Source organism: Diabrotica undecimpunctata, chromosome 1 (genome assembly GCF_040954645.1).
Source record: "Diabrotica undecimpunctata isolate CICGRU chromosome 1, icDiaUnde3, whole genome shotgun sequence".
NCBI lineage: Eukaryota > Metazoa > Arthropoda > Insecta > Coleoptera > Chrysomelidae > Diabrotica > Diabrotica undecimpunctata.
In genome coordinates, this window is record NC_092803.1 from 71443687 (window position 1) to 71458722 (window position 15036).

General features: G+C 31.4%; 1 protein-coding gene across 1 annotated transcript; it reads right to left on the bottom strand.

The window, feature by feature from the left end:
• Positions 1–3768: 3768 nt before the first annotated feature.
• On the bottom strand, positions 3769–14601 carry LOC140450592 (B1 protein-like). The gene is made up of 2 exons (XM_072544249.1): positions 14481–14601; positions 3769–4180 (listed from the first exon to the last, which is right to left on the bottom strand). Exons 1-2 carry the CDS (start codon positions 14526–14528, stop codon positions 3836–3838), a joined length of 393 nt encoding a protein of 130 aa, XP_072400350.1. The 5' UTR covers positions 14529–14601; the 3' UTR covers positions 3769–3835.
• Between the last annotated feature and the right edge of the window lie 435 nt (positions 14602–15036).

A 15036-nucleotide genomic window follows, 5' to 3' on the forward strand; every position in this document is an offset into this window, starting at 1 on the left:
GTTGGAAACTGTTTGTTTCGAATATTAGCAAAATTTGCAATTTCCTGTTTTGACCAGGGGGAAATATTTTATACTAGGCAGATCTGGATTTACAATCAGCTTTTTACTCTTCTTCTAACACTAAATCTGTCAGTTATATATATTGAAAACAAAAGAAGCGTAAGAAAGAGACTTTGTATGTACCCGAAGAATGGTATTCATTAGTTGAAAGCTATGCTAAAAAGTTCACTGTGGAACGTATAACACAGGATATGGTGTTAGATTTCAAAACGAGCCTTTTTTTAAATCCGCTGTGGTTAAAAATCCTTTTACTTTATAGAAATATAGATTATTTATATATGAGTCTGCATCCCCTGGGAATATTTCCGTAACTGAAGCACATAAAGGAAAATTTAATATAACAATTTGAAATAACTATGTTTAATAATATTGTTCTGATATGTTTAAAATAAATTATTATGTTTAATAATTTAAATATACATAAGTTATTTTAAGGTGTTTATTGCATCTTATGTGCGTATTTTAAAAAATAAAGTATATTTATTTTTTTCATTAACTAAAAAAATACATTTGGATTATTTCTGCAAAATTTTGTTTCTTGTGGTACAAAGCAAATTTTATTATTTGCAGATATGATCCAAAGCAAGGTTTGTCTGTATTACTGTCAAATTATCTTTATTTTTACCAAAGTCTGTACATAAAACAAAGATTTATTTTTGGCAACATATCTTTACATTATAAAAATATTGAAATATTTTAGAACGAAGAAACATTATTCTGTAGAACTTTCTTTCAGGGGAAAATCTAGTTAATTTCCATACCCATCTATGTCATCGGGAATATTTTTATTTCCTGTTAACTGTAGACATGTTTTGGAAGTCTTTTGTAACAAGATCTAACAACGACTTAATGTCTTCTAACTTTGGAGCTAAAATCTCGTTACCATTAGGCCATAGAGGCAAAAGATTTTCTGAAGTAACTATTTCCATCAAAAGTTTATTTTAAAATTTTTATTTTTAATATCCACTTCCACAAATTCACTATCAAAGAATTTCTGATGAAAATGGATTACGGGTTTTCTTTTTTTAATAAAATTTCTTTGGTTTTAAGCCAATTTATGGGCTTCTTATCTGTTGATAATTTTCTATTGACGATAAGTTTTTCAAGTTTATGTGTACTATAGAAATTTTCGTTTTTCATTTTAGTAACCACCATTGGTTTCTTCCATTGACACGAACGCATGACATCCTTGTACTCTTCTGGTGTATAAATTCGCTGCGGTAACTTAGGATCGGATTCTATTATGCCAAAATCGGTGTCATTTGGCAGGTAGGAATGACCTGGTTCTAGAAATCTTTGTGAAAGTTTCTGTAAAGTTGGATATTTTGACAAAAAGAGTTTAAAGAGCAAAACGATTTTATTATTTCTATTTTGCCCCCACATAAATCGTTCCAAAGTATTAAATGTTTTACATCAGGTTTCCGGTATTTTTACATGTGATTAATTAAACAACTTCCAGTTTTTTGAGCTCTGAGCCCTGCTTCTACTTCCATCCATACATAACAGTAACCTATGTCTTCTGATCCTAAGTGGATACCACAATTATATACAAATAGTTGTCGTTTATAAAAAACGATGTTTGTAGGTTTTCTTGGAAGTGAGAGAGTTGTCTGTAAATCAAATGTGATACATTCCATTTCCTGGGACATTTGACTTTCTTTTAGATCATCCCTCATTTTTGCTCTTGCATTTTGCCAAAGTTCAACATGTTTCTGATGTTCGTCAGTTAAATAATTTCTCTCTTCTTCAGTTGCAACGTTTTTTATTTTTGTGTTAAATAAATTACATTTTAAACAAGTATCTTTGTGAAGCGATTTTGTTTGTAAATTAAATTTGTTTAAGTACATTTGTATAAGTACATATAATTTTCTTACAGGATACTTTTCAACTATCATTGCAGTATACAACTCATACAGTTTTCTTACAGTCAGATTTGGCTGAAGGAATAAGGCATCAGAGCAATTTGCTCTTCTGTAATGTAGTGTGTAAGTTGGAATTGATTTTAGATGACGTATTTCAAGTTTGAGGTCTTCAGAAGGAGTTTTATTCCAACCTTCCTGCTTTTGTCCTCTTTGATCAACAATGCTATCAAAGCGAACCATTTTTTTAAAAGATACGGTCACTTTTTGGGAAGAAATACCTAATGTTTTTACGAACATATCACGGCACACTATTTTTCCATTTTTGCATGGATGGCCTTTGTCATATTCATGATTTTATCGAGTCTGTTCATTTCCACTGAGTCGATACTTTTTATTAATAATCCAAAAAGGTAATAAAAGAATTCGTTAAATGTTAAAAAAAAAACAAAAAAAAGCACTACGCTATCCACTTTACTATCACAAGCAGCACCTTGGACAGATCTTCTCTGGCGTTGCGTTGTTGCTGCTTGGGTTTCTTTGTTATATTACTACATTATGGAATGTAACACTTCTGCATTTATAATGACCAAAGAAAATTGCGAGAATAATATTTGCTGATATGATTCAAGCTGTTTGAATCATTACAGTGTTAAATACATTAATTAGTGTTATTGGCTTTATTTAATTTTGTAAAAATGATTCGGGCCACTTGGATCATTTTGGCTTAAAAAATAAAGCCTCGTTTTAAAATTATTTTTAAAACGCAATAAGGATCCATGCGTCTTGGTTCATTTTGTAAATTACTCTTAAAAATATTTAAAGATTCAAGTAGCATGAATCATTACTGCACAATCGATTAAAGCTAAAAGAGCGTTTAAGGTTGGACATTTTACTTCTTCTTCTTCCTATGCCGTCCCCATTAACGGAGATTGGCGACCACATTTTTAAAAGCTTTTCCGTCTTTTGTAACGTGGAATAATTCGTCTACAGTCATGTTTGTCCAGTCTCGAATATTTCGCAGCCATGACTTCCTCTTTCTACCTATTCCCTTTTTGCCATCGACTCTACCCTGCATGATGACCTGCAGAAGACTATATTTATTATTTCTTAGTATGTGTCCAAGGTATGCAGTCTTGCGGACTTTTATCGTTCTCAACAATTTTTTGTCTCGACCCATCCTTCTCAGCACTTCCTCATTGGTGACCCTGGCAGTCCATGGAATTCTTAACATTCTCCGGTATATCCAAAGTTCAAAGGCTTCAATCTTTTTAACTATTTGCGCTTTTAGTGTTCATGTTTCTACCCCGTACAATAGTTGCGACCAGACGTAACATTCAACAAACCTCAGTCTCAGCGCAGTATTCAGATTTTTGTCACAGAACAATTGTTTGAATTTTAAGAACGCTGCCCTTGCCATTTCTATTCGTACCCGGACATTTTACTATTACTATTATTACTGTTGTCTTGCATAGAAAAGGTTGGATCATTTCAGCATAATTTAGTTCCGAATTTTACTAATGTACATTTGTGTCTAACTCATATTTTAAGAAATTGTGGAATCGATCACTTCTGCATAACTACGTCCAATTATAGTTGTTGGTTTTTCGCTTTAGTGGGTGCCATACATGTTACTGTTTGATGGAGCTGATTAGCTAAAGGTTTAAATTAATTCTTTTTTATTGAAATAAATTCTGCATTATTGTTAATCATGAACAATTAACATATATATTTTCAATTTTAATGTGAGTTGATTTTTCGATGTTAACTTTGTTTTTTGCTTTTACTTTATTTTTTTTACCAAATTTATGTCTTTTTATAATACGCCAAATTCGATAATAAATAAATATTTAAACGAAAGGAATGTATTTTACATAATAATGCTTATATCTATAACAAATTATTTTTTAGATAAATCAATCACGGCCCATTATTTGTAAGACGTCTTGGAAACATTTGTCAAAATTAATAGCTTTAACTTCGGCATTTTCTCCTTGAGGTTTGCTGCATCCTTGAAACTCTTTCTGACGACCCTTGTCATTAGTAATAGCTTCAATGTGTTTCTTGTACTCATCAGGAACAATGTCTCCATTCTGATCCATGATTCCCAATTTACGATGAACACAAAGAACTTGCTTGCCGGTTTCAGGGGTTGTAACTCCGTTTTTAACGTTCTCAAGTTCGTCCACAGTTGAACCTAATTCCTTTTGGCATTCTGCGATCTTTTGATGTACTCTGTCCCGTTCAGGACCGGCTGCGTACTGTTGAAAAAGAAAATGGTATAATAAAGCTAGATTAAAATAAAACATACAAAAAAAATTACTTCGTTACCATAGAAATTTGTATAATATCAAATTTGAGTGTATATTAAAAAATATACCTGCAAGGCAAAAATTCTTCTCGAGGCTCTGAATATTAAGGAGTATCTTTTATCTGGTTACTTATATTTCCACATTTCCCCATCTCTAACAAATTCTCTTCTGTTATCAGTTAAAGCGATACTAACGATATGTTATGGCTAAGTGATTATATATATATATATATATATATATATATATATATATATATATATATATATATATATATATATATATATAGGAAAAAGTAGTCCAAAGTTTTTTGACTAGTTTGGAAAAAATATATGTAAATACTTTTTTCTTTTTGGGTGTGGTAGTCAATAAAAAATAGAGCTTTGCTAAGACGTACTATTTATTCTGAATCCAAGCTTTTGGTGGTTTTTTGCCGCCTTTATCAAGGTCTACAAAGAAAATTACTATGCTGTAACAATTTGAATGGTGCAAAAAAAAGGCTATAAAAGACTTACCCGAATGTAAGATTCATGGCATAAACAACAACTTTAAATAACATGATAATACTGAAGTTGCAACTAAACTTAAAAATACTACTGTTAAAAAGACACTTTAAAAATTAATAAATACGTTAAAAGTTAAAATCAAAATGAAGGACGACATGTTAAAACAGTCGTCGTTGCAAGCTTGATTTCAGTCACATTTCACGAGCAGAAAGAGAAAGTGGGTGGACAATTATTGTTTCAATAGTTTGAAGAAAATACAAAAAACAGCTTTGAAACTAACGTCTCACAAAATACTGTTTATGAATTTTGAGTACTACCAACTGTATTACCAACTTGAAATTAAGCGGGAAATTAAAAATGTTATTTATAACATAAGCAATCGAAAGAAAATAGTATTTAGTAAATAGGTTTAGAAAAAATAATAACTCAAACAAAACAAAACTGAATTAGTAACTGAAGTTTGATCAAAAATATTCAATTAAAAAAATTAAATTAAAATTTAGTATAAGATGATAGATACATTTTTAATAGTTATATGTATATATTCTCTTTGTGAAAAATAAATAAATAAAATATTTGCAATAGACATAATATTTTATCAATAACATAATATAATGTATCTATAACATGAGATAAAGATGTACACATTTGTAGGCAAGAGACAGAAAGTGAGAACATCACATTTTATTAGGGGATTCCCTGATATAATAACGCGTAGGTTTCTATGATTATAGGGGTGTTTAAAACAGGCTGGCCACTCACCACTCTACAACAGTTCTGGTTTATTCGTTGTGAATGAACACATTTAGTGTACGCCAGTAAATAAATTAAAATGAAGAATAAATTAATTTGCTAAATGAAAAAGACAGAAAAGATTTTATTTCACGTTCAAAGCGTCTATGTACCTATTGATACGTATTTCGCTTTAATAAAGCTCATCAGAATAGTTATTCATAGCCGTTCTTAACGTGAAAAATAAAATTCTCTGTCTTATTAGAAGTAACAATAACATGACTTCGTTATGGACGCAATAGCGACATCTGATAGAAAAATCGGTAAGATAGTTTCGAAACAAATTCAGATTTCTGCTTTAATCTGGAGCCTTCTAAAAATTGCAAGGCATGGCCAAACGATGATAAAGATGTTAATAGAGACATGGGGAATCTAAAATTTGCATTCCACGACATGTCTATTCATCTAAGCAGAAATCCTAACGAATTTGTTTCTCGTACTCATACAGAGTAGATCCGAAGAAAATGAAAAAGACAGAAAAGATTTTATTTCACGTTCAAAGCGTCTATGTACCTATTGATACGTATTTCGCTTTAATAAAGCTCATCAGAATAGTTATTCATAGCCGTTCTTAACGTGAAAAATAAAATTCTCTGTCTTATTAGAAGTAACAATAACATGACTTCGTTATGGACGCAATAGCGACATCTGATAGAAAAATCGGTAAGATAGTTTCGAAACAAATTCAGATTTCTGCTTTAATCTGGAGCCTTCTAAAAATTGCAAGGCATGGCCAAACGATGATAAAGATGTTAATAGAGACATGGGGAATCTAAAATTTGCATTCCACGACATGTCTATTCATCTAAGCAGAAATCCTAACGAATTTGTTTCTCGTACTCATACAGAGTAGATCCGAAGAAAATGAAAAAGACAGAAAAGATTTTATTTCACGTTCAAAGCGTCTATGTACCTATTGATACGTATTTCGCTTTAATAAAGCTCATCAGAATAGTTATTCATAGCCGTTCTTAACGTGAAAAATAAAATTCTCTGTCTTATTAGAAGTAACAATAACATGACTTCGTTATGGACGCAATAGCGACATCTGATAGAAAAATCGGTAAGATAGTTTCGAAACAAATTCAGATTTCTGCTTTAATCTGGAGCCTTCTAAAAATTGCAAGGCATGGCCAAACGATGATAAAGATGTTAATGTTCTTTATCATCGTTTGGCCATGCCTTGCAATTTTTAGAAGGCTCCAGATTAAAGCAGAAATCTGAATTTGTTTCGAAACTATCTTACCGATTTTTCTATCAGATGTCGCTATTGCGTCCATAACGAAGTCATGTTATTGTTACTTCTAATAAGACAGAGAATTTTATTTTTCACGTTAAGAACGGCTATGAATAACTATTCTGATGAGCTTTATTAAAGCGAAATACGTATCAATAGGTACATAGACGCTTTGAACGTGAAATAAAATCTTTTCTGTCTTTTTCATTTTCTTCGGATCTACTCTGTATGAGTACGAGAAACAAATTCGTTAGGATTTCTGCTTAGATGAATAGACATGTCGTGGAATGCAAATTTTAGATTCCCCATGTCTCTATTAACATCTTTATCATCGTTTGGCCATGCCTTGCAATTTTTAGAAGGCTTCAGATTAAAGCAGAAATCTGAATTTGTTTCGAAACTATCTTACCGATTTTTCTATCAGATGTCGCTATTGCGTCCATAACGAAGTCATGTTATTGTTACTTCTAATAAGACAGAGAATTTTATTTTTCACGTTAAGAACGGCTATGAATAACTATTCTGATGAGCTTTATTAAAGCGAAATACGTATCAATAGGTACATAGACGCTTTGAACGTGAAATAAAATCTTTTCTGTCTTTTTCATTTTCTTCGGATCTACTCTGTATGAGTACGAGAAACAAATTCGTTAGGATTTCTGCTTAGATGAATAGACATGTCGTGGAATGCAAATTTTAGATTCCCCATGTCTCTATTAACATCTTTATCATCGTTTGGCCATGCCTTGCAATTTTTAGAAGGCTCCAGATTAAAGCAGAAATCTGAATTTGTTTCGAAACTATCTTACCGATTTTTCTATCAGATGTCGCTATTGCGTCCATAACGAAGTCATGTTATTGTTACTTCTAATAAGACAGAGAATTTTATTTTTCACGTTAAGAACGGCTATGAATAACTATTCTGATGAGCTTTATTAAAGCGAAATACGTATCAATAGGTACATAGACGCTTTGAACGTGAAATAAAATCTTTTCTGTCTTTTTCATTTTCTTCGGATCTACTCTGTATGAGTACGAGAAACAAATTCGTTAGGATTTCTGCTTAGATGAATAGACATGTCGTGGAATGCAAATTTTAGATTCCCCATGTCTCTATTAACATCTTTATCATCGTTTGGCCATGCCTTGCAATTTTTAGAAGGCTCCAGATTAAAGCAGAAATCTGAATTTGTTTCGAAACTATCTTACCGATTTTTCTATCAGATGTCGCTATTGCGTCCATAACGAAGTCATGTTATTGTTACTTCTAATAAGACAGAGAATTTTATTTTTCACGTTAAGAACGGCTATGAATAACTATTCTGATGAGCTTTATTAAAGCGAAATACGTATCAATAGGTACATAGACGCTTTGAACGTGAAATAAAATCTTTTCTGTCTTTTTCATTTTCTTCGGATCTACTCTGTATGAGTACGAGAAACAAATTCGTTAGGATTTCTGCTTAGATGAATAGACATGTCGTGGAATGCAAATTTTAGATTCCCCATGTCTCTATTAACATCTTTATCATCGTTTGGCCATGCCTTGCAATTTTTAGAAGGCTCCAGATTAAAGCAGAAATCTGAATTTGTTTCGAAACTATCTTACCGATTTTTCTATCAGATGTCGCTATTGCGTCCATAACGAAGTCATGTTATTGTTACTTCTAATAAGACAGAGAATTTTATTTTTCACGTTAAGAACGGCTATGAATAACTATTCTGATGAGCTTTATTAAAGCGAAATACGTATCAATAGGTACATAGACGCTTTGAACGTGAAATAAAATCTTTTCTGTCTTTTTCATTTTCTTCGGATCTACTCTGTATGAGTACGAGAAACAAATTCGTTAGGATTTCTGCTTAGATGAATAGACATGTCGTGGAATGCAAATTTTAGATTCCCCATGTCTCTATTAACATCTTTATCATCGTTTGGCCATGCCTTGCAATTTTTAGAAGGCTCCAGATTAAAGCAGAAATCTGAATTTGTTTCGAAACTATCTTACCGATTTTTCTATCAGATGTCGCTATTGCGTCCATAACGAAGTCATGTTATTGTTACTTCTAATAAGACAGAGAATTTTATTTTTCACGTTAAGAACGGCTATGAATAACTATTCTGATGAGCTTTATTAAAGCGAAATACGTATCAATAGGTACATAGACGCTTTGAACGTGAAATAAAATCTTTTCTGTCTTTTTCATTTTCTTCGGATCTACTCTGTATGAGTACGAGAAACAAATTCGTTAGGATTTCTGCTTAGATGAATAGACATGTCGTGGAATGCAAATTTTAGATTCCCCATGTCTCTATTAACATCTTTATCATCGTTTGGCCATGCCTTGCAATTTTTAGAAGGCTCCAGATTAAAGCAGAAATCTGAATTTGTTTCGAAACTATCTTACCGATTTTTCTATCAGATGTCGCTATTGCGTCCATAACGAAGTCATGTTATTGTTACTTCTAATAAGACAGAGAATTTTATTTTTCACGTTAAGAACGGCTATGAATAACTATTCTGATGAGCTTTATTAAAGCGAAATACGTATCAATAGGTACATAGACGCTTTGAACGTGAAATAAAATCTTTTCTGTCTTTTTCATTTTCTTCGGATCTACTCTGTATGAGTACGAGAAACAAATTCGTTAGGATTTCTGCTTAGATGAATAGACATGTCGTGGAATGCAAATTTTAGATTCCCCATGTCTCTATTAACATCTTTATCATCGTTTGGCCATGCCTTGCAATTTTTAGAAGGCTCCAGATTAAAGCAGAAATCTGAATTTGTTTCGAAACTATCTTACCGAAATTAATTTGCATTTAAATGTGTGATGTAGGAGAGATGAAACTTCACTGAAAGAAGCAATCTTAAAATGTTACTACGGTAATAACGTTCTAGTGGGGTCCCGATCCAAGCAGTCGAATTGAAATTTGCTGCAATTAAATATATATATATATATATATATATATATATATATATATATATATATATATATATATATATATATATATATATATATATATAAATTAACAATTAATATGGACATACCATTGAGAACAAGTGATAGATGGCTCTACCGTATCGCAAAAGGCACATAATCATGAATAAAAGAATTTACGGCGAAGATTCAAGTGCACCAAAAGAAGAAATAGAACTTTTTAGGCAAAAATTTGTAAAACATATAAGTAACGAAATGCTATTAGAATCTCAGATTTACAATCCTGACGAAACTGGTTTGTTATTGCTGTTTTCTGCGAACGATGGACCGCATAGATTGACTTCTGTAATGGTTGGCAAATTTGGCAAACCTAGAGTTTTAAATGATATAATGATCATTTTCCCGCTTCAAATGATAGATCTAAGAAGGCATGGTTCACCTCAGATATTTTCAAAATTTATTTTTCAACGAATTTGTACCTTCAGTGAGAAAATTTCAAGAGAAAAAATTTATAATACAGCCAGAAGAGGTGAAATGTTTATTACTTTTAGACAACGCTCCTGCTCACCCTCTAAAAATATCCTACGTTCAGAAGATGGCAACTTTGACTACATTTTGGCAAAAAATACAACATTGCTTATTCAACCCATGGGTTAGAAAATAAATTTGGCAAGCAAACTAATATTACGCAGAAAGTTTTTAAACAAAGTAATGGTTGTATTTCGCAGAAGATACAAGAGAGCGGCGTATTTTGCAAAACTTGAGGTCTTATAATTTAAAATGAACAATTTTTTATTTTGCTGCATCATGAGAGGAGGTTAAAGAGTAAACATTAAAAAATGGTTAGAAGAATTTGTTTAATAGCCAAGATGCAGACATATATGTAAAAGGGTTTCTATAGAAGTTGATTATAAAAAAACAGCAAACATCGAAAGTGTCCGAAGACAATTAAATAGAATTTTGTTTGAATTTTGTATTTTTGTTAAATATATCTAAATAAAGTGTACATACATATTTAAAAAAAAAGGTTTTTGATTTATTTTACACATAGTTTTATATAACGGACTTTCGGCTTTTAATATAAGTAGTCCGTTATATCGAGGTATTACTGTACTTAATAATTACTACGAAGACCAACGGATTGGAAGAGGCGGTCAAGTTCCTCGGACTGCAAGGTCACCGGATTTTAATCCTTACGATTATTGTGTTTGATGATGTATAAAAGCATTTGTTTATTCCGTTCCGATATAAAATGCACAACTCTGGCTAAAGATACAAGTCTATTGCAACAAATTAAAAAATAACTGTGCAATTTTTGCAAAAATTCGTCATTCTGTAAGCAAAAGGTCAAATTTATATATAGAGCAACTTTTTTAACTAGTTTTAATACTTGTGTTGGTTTCGTTAAATCGCAATAAATGCGTTATTTTTAAAACCCTTTAAATAAAATCAATTTGATTTGCGTGCTGCATTTATTAAAATAAAAGATAATTTATAAAATTAATTAATGTACCTATTAGTTTAATGACAAAAAAACGAAAGTTAAAGACATAAAAGGTATGCATTAAAGTAACCGTTGACCTACCCAAAACGGACGCCTATGACCGGTACTAGAAATTTGCAATTAATGGTATCGATTCAACTCTAGATGATAAAGAATCGTACCAGTTTTCGTTTTTCTTTAACTAAAAGATTTCTGGAGGTATTAAAAAAACTAATTAAACTCGGTTCGCTATTCCCAGTCCGAACTGTCTAGTGCATTTAGTAATTATTTTTTTGCGAAGTTAGTTACTTTTTGACAGACTAAAAGTGGCTGGAAATTACTATACAACCAAGCACACGTACTCACAGCCAATATTAATAGTAAACAAACTAAATAGTAAATAAAATAGAACTTTGCGAATTACCGACAATTAATATTTATTTATCTGCACCATATAATAAATGGTTATGTTAAACTATAACGACTAAAATATATTTTTTAAATATATACTACCCAAAATTTGATGAGTTTAGTATACACTTCCACTATTTAGAATAATTCTTCTTTTTTCAAAGAAAGAAGTCTGCAATAGTAGGATACTTGAGCTATTAATACTGAGAAATAGGAATTGTTGTGTTGTAGGTTTCCGACAATGAATCTGTCAAAATATGCCCGAGCTAAGCGAATGGAGTTTATAAGTCGCCACTTTCAAAGAGCTCTAGTTTCATTAGGAAGCATTTTCCTTAGAAAGCATTTTGTGACTGGGTAAATTGGGTTAACTTGTCTTAAAATTATCTGAGGAATCTCCAGTCTTCATTTGTCAGGAGAGTTTCTGGACACCCTGTGCTGAATATTTTGCAGCCGATGCACAATTGCAAGCACCAGTACTATAAAGGTTGCTACCCCAATATGACAAACGTTTTATTGTGCCATAATAGCTAAGCTATTTGGATGGATAAATGTCCCAGTATCTTTTGGTGCGAATTGATCTTTTCTGTAAATATTATACAATGTAGATGTCATTACACTGGCTTGATTAGAACTCTTCTGTATTTTTTATCTGACATTCCTTTCATTTAGAGATAAAAGAAGACGAGAATAATACAAATGAATTTGCTTTCTCTTGTCATACCATACTGTTTTTCAGAGAGTTTCTTGTGGGTAAAGGTGTGGTAAGATCTGAAACTATAAGATTCAAAGCAACAAACCCACACTTCAGGGTATATAGACGTGTCGAAGACGAGTGAAGGAATATTGATTAAGAGTGGAAATTTAAACATTTCTATCACCAGGAGAATACACTTCTATATTTCAGTAGATTTATGGAATCTTACTAGGTCATCAAAATTAATATGGGGGCTTTTGAACTGAATATAGATGGTTTGAAGATGAGTGCAGAAGGGTGACAAGCAAGAATGTTCGATAAAAGAGAAAATTTAATAATTTATATATCACCAGGAGAGTATGCCTCTGTATTTTAGCAGATTTGTGCAAGCTTGCACGGTGTAATAGAAAATTAATATGGTACTTTCGAACTGAAATGGATCAATATATACACAAATAGCCATGACAGATTTTAAAAGCCCTCTAGAAGGTGCCCTGTAGGTTAGTGTGGAAATGTTAAAAAGAACTCGAATTAGCTTAAAGTCATAAAACATCCATATAATGGATCTGTTTCATGAAAACTTAAGCTACAAAATGTGTAGTTAAGAACCTGAAACAGTTTACTATATCGTAGGTGACTGCGAGATAGAATGTTATGTAGCAAAAGGGCAAGAAAGAGTATTCTGTAGGAAAATGGGAGAACAATACTTAATTTAAGAATAACAAAAAAAAATACCAAAAGTGTTCCATTGAATAGGTAGTTAATAGTTATGTTCGTTTATAGCTTAGAGTCTGCTATGTATTATTCTTACGTACATGATTTGAATGTCCGAGAACAACCTATAACAATATCTTGAAAGAAGAGAGGCGAAAAAAGACTAATCACTATAAGAACAAAGTGGAAATAAACGTTGTTGTCATATCAGCACTTATACGAATAAAGCCACTCCTAACGTGCAGAAATCTTAGTTTAGAAATCAGACTACATACCAGTCGATGTTTATATTTTCAATATTATTGTATAAAACTGAAACTTAGATATTAAAAAATGCAATTTAAAAAGTATCAAGATTTTCGAACTCGGGTTATACCGCAAAGTATTAAAAATATTATGGACTGATAAAAATACAAATACAGAAATGCTGGAGATGGTTGGTAAAGAAACAGAACTAATCGCCACTATACGAACAAAAAAACTGGAATACCTAGTTTACGTGATAAGTGGACCAAAATATGAAATGTTAAGACTAGTAATGTAGGAAGATTTAAGGAAGAAAATCTGTTGGCCGGAGGTAAAATTCTTGGTTGAAAAATCTATGTGGTTGGTATCAATGCAGATCAATTAATTTGTTATAATAGCAGCAAGTTCAAAAATAAAAATAGTCATTATGATAGTCAACCTCTATAGGGAGACGGCACTCTAAGAAGAAGAAACATTGTTCTATAAATATTTATAACTGAAAATGAATCAAGTTCAAAAGGTGAAGGGTCTACAGAAAACGAAATACATATACTTACATACTTACTTCTTCCATTATTGGTAGATGTTACAATTTATTGCTCGTGAACTGTGGGTTAAAAAGACACAGAGGGGAAAACAAAACATCAATATAAAGCAATGATAAAACAATTATTAAAACACCGTAGCTACGCGCACTACATGGTTTTCTAAAATAACATACATAAGATATCTAGAAATAATCTAAGATACTAAGAATGTCTAGACTAGGTTTAGATTGATAACTGGAAATAAATTAGACAAAAATTATTCGGTACATCTGAAACTAGAGAAAAATAGGAATGAATTAACACAAGTAAAATGAGGAAGTATAGAACAGTACCAAGGATAAGACGATAAAAGATAGATTGGTAGATCGGGAAAATATATCGAAAATAAGATATACACAGCTTTTAAAGCACAAAAAAACTTACAAATAATGGAAAAGATACTAGTAAAACGATGCCTTTATAACCAATACGTCAACTATTAAACGTGAGAAAGAACGTTGTGATTGCAAAGTGAAAAGAAGTCAAAAAGCAAAAAATTATCCACTAGACAATCTATTGTATGAATACCTTAAATGTTTATAGTGATAATATGTACATTTATTCAAATTTAAATATAGTAACAAGAAAAGTTCCTAAGATACAAAATATTTTATCACAAAAATAAAAACAATTCTTACCGCTGTCCAGCAGACCAAAGCCACAATTAAAAAATATGCTAGTTTCATCTTTCTCGTTGATATCAAGAAAACACAATAATCTTCTCTTACAGTTCTATTATATAGACATTTTTGAAACAACAAAAAGTATCAGGACCGTACGCAGGGCTTTTTTACAAATTTTAAGTGCATTCAAGGTAAAAATGTTCTTTTAATAAAGCATTGCTAATACAATGGGGTACAAATTACAACTAAATTTCAGGAGTATATAATAAAATTATATAAGTAGATTAGTATGAAAATTAGATAGGAATAATAGATCACATTTTTTTTACAACGGAGTAAAGGACTATATTTTTTCCATGAAATTTCTCATAATTATAAAATTTATCGTTACATAGGAAACACGCTGAGGGACCCAATAAGTAGTGACGAGATCAGAACAAAATGGATATTACAGGGTTTAAACGAATGGGCACTAAACAGAAAAAAATACGAGACATCTTATCAAGAGAATAACGGACACAAGTGTTGTTAAAATAGCAAGGGTCCAAGTGGTTGAAGAAGTATCGAACGA

Coding starts and splice junctions, on each gene's coding strand:
- LOC140450592 (XM_072544249.1), bottom strand. CDS start 14,528: ATGAAACTAGCATATTTTTTAATTGTGGCTTTGGTCTGCTGGACAGCG. Junction 4,181..14,480: donor CTTTGGTCTGCTGGACAGCG/GTAAGAATTGTT, acceptor CTTTTTCAACAG/TACGCAGCCGGTCCTGAACG.